The sequence below is a fragment of the Telopea speciosissima genome, chromosome 3, assembly GCF_018873765.1.
Source record: "Telopea speciosissima isolate NSW1024214 ecotype Mountain lineage chromosome 3, Tspe_v1, whole genome shotgun sequence".
In the NCBI taxonomy this organism is placed as follows: Eukaryota; Viridiplantae; Streptophyta; class Magnoliopsida; order Proteales; family Proteaceae; genus Telopea; species Telopea speciosissima.
Window position 1 is genome coordinate 8095738 of NC_057918.1, and position 5093 is coordinate 8100830.

The following is a 5093-nucleotide window of genomic DNA, read 5'->3' on the forward strand; positions in this document are numbered from 1 at the left end:
CTTTTCTGCAATCTTCCTAAATCCAACCACGGAAATAGAAATTAGAAACCATTCGGTTTCTAATTCTATTTTTTTTTCTTATTTTAACCTTGTAGGGATTAGAAAGAAGATTAAAACCCAAACACGCACTATAAACTGTAAACCTAACTCTTAAAATCCCTTTCAAATATTTTCACACTTCACTTGGTAATATCAAGATCAAGAGATCAGTTATTAGTCCAAGTGTCCAAATCCAAAAGTTCTTATCTATAAGGAAAAAAAAAAAAAAAAAAAAAAGCCTCTGCAATCTCTGCTCCATTTTGTCTTTACACGTTCTATTTAAAGGTAAAACTCCCAACGCCAGTAGACCTAACTTCTCTCTCTCTCTTTCTCTCTCTCTCTGAAGCAAACCCAAAGAAAGCAAGAGAGTGAGAAAAGGAACGAAGAAATGCAGAGGCAGAGACAACACAGATTCGGTCTTTCTCTGTTCGTATTTATCGTCTTCTTTCTCTTATCCTTGAATGTAAGAAAAAAGAGAAAAAATGGGATCATTAGTCAGTCCTCTTTTATGCTTTTATGCTTTTTTTACTTTGTTTGATTTGTTTCTCTTTTTCAAATGCAGGTCTCTTGCGCCGGAACTACCCAGAAATCTACCGGTTTATCGGTGGGACAAGACAACCCATTCACCGCCAAAGCATCTCTGATTCGTTACTGGAACAATAAGATCAGCAATAACTTACCCAAACCATCTTTTCTTCTCTCCAAGGCTTCTCCTCTGAACGCCATCGAATCCTCCTACCTCACCAAACTCTCCCAAGACAGTAATGCTCTCTCCTCTCACCTTCAATCCTTCTGTTCCTCAGCCAATCTGTTCTGTTTCCCTGACTTGGGGGCGAGTTTGGAGAAGCATGACTCATCTGTCAACTTCGCCTTGTATATGGATAAGAACTTCACCAACTATGGAAACTCGCAACTCGGCGGCACCGATTCATTCAAGAACTACTCTGATAACTTGAATATCCCCGTCAATTCGTTTAGGCGATACAGTCGAGACTCTAATGGTCACAACGACAAGTTTGCAAATTACGGCCCTAACGGCAACGTAGTCGATCAGAGCTTCAACACTTACGGCGACGGTGCTATTCGTGGTTCTGGCGATTTCAAGAACTACAATGAATTCGTCAATGTTCCAGACCTCCGCTTCACTACTTATGATACGGAGGCTAATGGGCGGAAACAGACTTTCACTACTTATGGCCACGAGTCGAACGCAGGGGGCGAGAGTTTTGTCAACTATGGCAAGAAGGGTAATGGCGTACCAACTGACTTCACCAGTTACGGCAACGGAACCAATGTTGAAGGTTCGAGCTTCGCTTCCTATGGCGAATCAGGCAATAGCGCAAACGACTCGTTCACGTCGTACGCCTTCAACAGCAACAACGTAGGCAACAATTTCAAAAGCTACGGCGATGGTGGGAACTCTGGTACGGATAAGTTCAGCAGTTACAGAGATCAAGCAAACGTGGGGGACGATTCATTTCAATCCTACGCTAAGAACTCGAATTCTGGTAAAGTGGATTTCTCCAATTATGGTAATTCTTTCAACGAAGGCACCGACAAGTTCAAGGGCTACGGCAAGGGATCGACTGGTCACTCAGTCGGATTCAAACAATATGGGGTGAACAACACTTTCACGGAATACAGCAAATCCGGTATCACCTTCGCCAAATACAAGAACAAAACTCCACAATCTGAAACTGAAAGTAAAACAAAATCAGCTCAATCGAAGAACAGGTGGGTAGAACCAGGGAAGTTCTTCCGTGAATCGATGCTGAAACAGGGGACTGTAATGCCGATGCCCGACATTAAAGACAAGATGCCGAAGAGATCGTTCTTACCTCGTTCCATCGCATCGAAACTACCATTCTCAACTTCCCAAATTTCGGAGCTGAAACAGATCTTCCATGCGTCAGAGAACTCAAGCATGGAGAAGATCCTTCAAAACACTGTTCAGGAGTGCGAGAGAGCACCAAGCAGCGGCGAGACCAAGAGCTGCGTGAGCTCTGTCGAGGACATGATCGATTTCGCCGTTTCGGTGTTGGGTCACGACGTGGTGGTTCGGAGTACGGAAAGCGTGAAGGGGTCAAAGCAAGATGTGATGATCGGAACGGTCAAAGGAATCAACGGTGGGAAAATCACCAAGTCAGTTTCCTGTCATCAGAGCTTATTCCCTTACATGGTTTATTACTGCCATTCGGTTCCTAAAGTTAGGGTTTACGAGGCGGATATCTTGGATGCCAAAACAAAGGTCAAGATTAACCATGGAGTTGCAATCTGTCACATTGACACGTCAGCATGGAGCCCAACTCATGGTGCTTTTCTGGCCTTGGGCTCTGCACCTGGACGAATTGAGGTGTGTCATTGGATCTTCGAGAACGACATGACTTGGGCTACTTCTGACTGATCTATCTATTCTGGTTTAAGCTTCGTTTGCTCTTTCTATGATAAAATAGAGTACCAAAAAAGAACCGGATTAACGGGGCCACAGTCTCGAAGATCTTATTGGCTGTTAGTGTTTGTTTGTTTGTTTTTTTTTTTTTTTTTTTAATTTAGAAAAATTAAAACCGCACTGAAGAAAGAGGAATCTTGGGAGTGAGAATGTGAGCATAAAAGTGAGATGAGAAATGGGTTTTTTTTTGTCAGTTTTATGAAGAAAGAAGAAGAACGTGAGAATCTTTTAGTTCAGATTTCAGACCCAAATCTTGAACACAGTGCGATCCAGCGAAGCAAACGGTTCTAACTATTTTTTGGCTTAGAGTTTAGGAGGCAATTAATGGGGAGTATGTGGGCCTGGTTTAGCCCTAAATAAATCTTAGCCCAAGTCTTTGTGTTTTTTTTTTTTTTTTTGTTGGGGTTGGGCTGCAAGCTTAAATGACCAATCAATGGTTTATGTTAGTTTTAAAACTTTTGAATGTGAAATTGGGCCCAAATGTGATGGCCTATACTGAACTTGGTCCGAGTCTATGCCAACATCAAGGCTGGTTAACCTGGGTCGGTCCTATATGATGTTGAAAAGATCTCAAAAGGAATTCTTGGATCGTCTGGATCAGTAAAAGTCTACACAATCAATCAAAAATTTTATGCTACTTACGATGGCCATAAATTTTGACTCGGGTGGAGTTTCGATTCCGGAATGGCAGCCAATGCTTTACAAATGGTCGACAATCCAATGAAGACTTAATTAGGGAGCAAACTCACACCTTTGAGGGCTGATCAGGGCCTCCAAAGTTTTGTGCACAAATTGCTTTTTTCTAATTTTGGTAATTTCCTATTTTTGCATATTTAATAATGATATTTCGTTTCCTTGTTTGTAATTTAACCTACTTATACAAAGGTCGTTCTGGCTTTAATAATATCATTTTGAAGTTAATGAACAAAGAAAATCATTTGATTGCTCTTCTTCCTCTTGAAATACGGTTTTTTAGAACAAAATCTAACTCCCATACTTCTGACTGACTGCATCACCATTCACTACAACATATTATTATGAATTAAAGCACAAAAAAGCATGCAATAAACAAGTGATGAGGCATAAAACACCCCTCCTATCAGAGGCTGCCACATGGTCGACCCGACCTCAGTCCAAGAACCGAGTTGGGGCCGAGCAGGAGACCGGGCCAACCCCATCTCCGATAAGTCACCTGACAGAGCCAGACTCGAGCGAGCTAGCCGGTGGCTGAGGCCGAGCTCATACAGGTCAGCCATAGACTCCTGGCAGAGCTTGCGGCAGAGACCAACCTCTCGGGCCGACCTCCCTTGCTGACCTCCTCTGCCGACCCCCTGGGCCGACCTCCGAGGCCGATCCCTCCTCCACTGAAGCTGCCATAGCACCCCACTGGGGACCTCCGGGCCACGTCAGCGCATCCCGAGAATCACGGGATAAGGATCGAGCCACGATCCCAGCGCAACACGGAATCGCACTCTACATGGACTCTTACCTTAATAAGAGTCCGACCCCGGAAATAACTCTTCACTCCGCTCCACGCGAGAGAACCTTCCGAAAGAAGGACTCCTACCATACTAGGACTCTTCCAACCGCCTCATCTCCTCCTCACTCTATAAATACCCAAGTACGGAGCACCATTGCTCATCTCACTTGGACTAGCAGTTACGCTGTTGCATTGGAGAACTGACTTGAGCATCGGAGAGTCCTAGGCCGGAGCCACACCGGTCCTCTTGTGCTCATTGCTTGATTTTTGCAGGCTCATCCGCGGGCAAACCAAACACCGGAGGTTTTCACACGCAACAACAAGATAGTTTTTTATTCTCTTTCTTTGTGTTCCTTTTCTTGCTTTCTATTTTTTTTTGGGTGGATTGAGTATCTTTTCACTCATGGTAAAGAGAGAATATCTTAAACCATAACATTATACCTTTGGATTGAATTGGAGAAGCGATTTGGTATAATGTAAGGATGGGAGTTAAGGATGAAGCTCACCTCTGCCCAAGAGTCTAATCATAGGGTCACACATCATGATGGATGATGAAGAGATTCTCTCTCTCTCTCTCTCTCTCTCTCTCTCTGTAAGCAATGGAGCATGAATATTTGAAGACTACATAGGTAAGGAATAATTAGCACATGAGGGATTGGATTTGGTGTTTCATAGACTTGAGAAAATAATTTTGGAATAAGGTTGGGCATGTCACCAGTTTTTATAAGCTAGCGGCAGATGAGCTCGCAGCATCCGCCAATCATAGGGCTGGACAAAGGAAGGCATGGGGGTCTTCTCCAAAGGGGAAGGAGAGGATGACATATGTTGGGCACCTTGGCGGTGTGCCCAACCTTTTCCCATAAATTTTTTTTGGAAAAAGAATTTTTCCAGGTGAGTGGCTTACGTCAACGCTCCCATGTGTTGATTTCTCTTCCTCCACGTTAAAATCTTTTCTACTACCCTTTATTGTAGGAGGAGAGAGATAGACAAAATGAACGCTACGTATGCCTTGTTCCTCGAGAGAGAATCAATTCCCTTTTTTTATTTAATTTATTTATTTGGGATTGAGTACCTTTCATCAATGATTAAAGAAAAATCTTAAACCACAACATCTAACCTTTGGAC

The 5093-nt window shown here is 43.2% G+C and overlaps 1 protein-coding gene across 1 annotated transcript; it reads left to right on the plus strand.

The window, feature by feature from the left end:
* Positions 1-427: 427 nt before the first annotated feature.
* Positions 428-2471, plus strand: LOC122654143 (polygalacturonase 1 beta-like protein 3). The gene is made up of 2 exons (XM_043848119.1): positions 428-502; positions 602-2471. The coding sequence occupies exons 1-2, from the start codon at positions 428-430 to the stop codon at positions 2441-2443; spliced, it is 1917 nt and encodes a 638-aa protein (XP_043704054.1). The 3' UTR covers positions 2444-2471.
* Positions 2472-5093: the final 2622 nt, after the last annotated feature.

Coding starts and splice junctions, on each gene's coding strand:
- LOC122654143 (XM_043848119.1), top strand. CDS start 428: ATGCAGAGGCAGAGACAACACAGATTCGGTCTTTCTCTGTTCGTATTT. Junction 503..601: donor TCTTTCTCTTATCCTTGAAT/GTAAGAAAAAAG, acceptor TTTCAAATGCAG/GTCTCTTGCGCCGGAACTAC.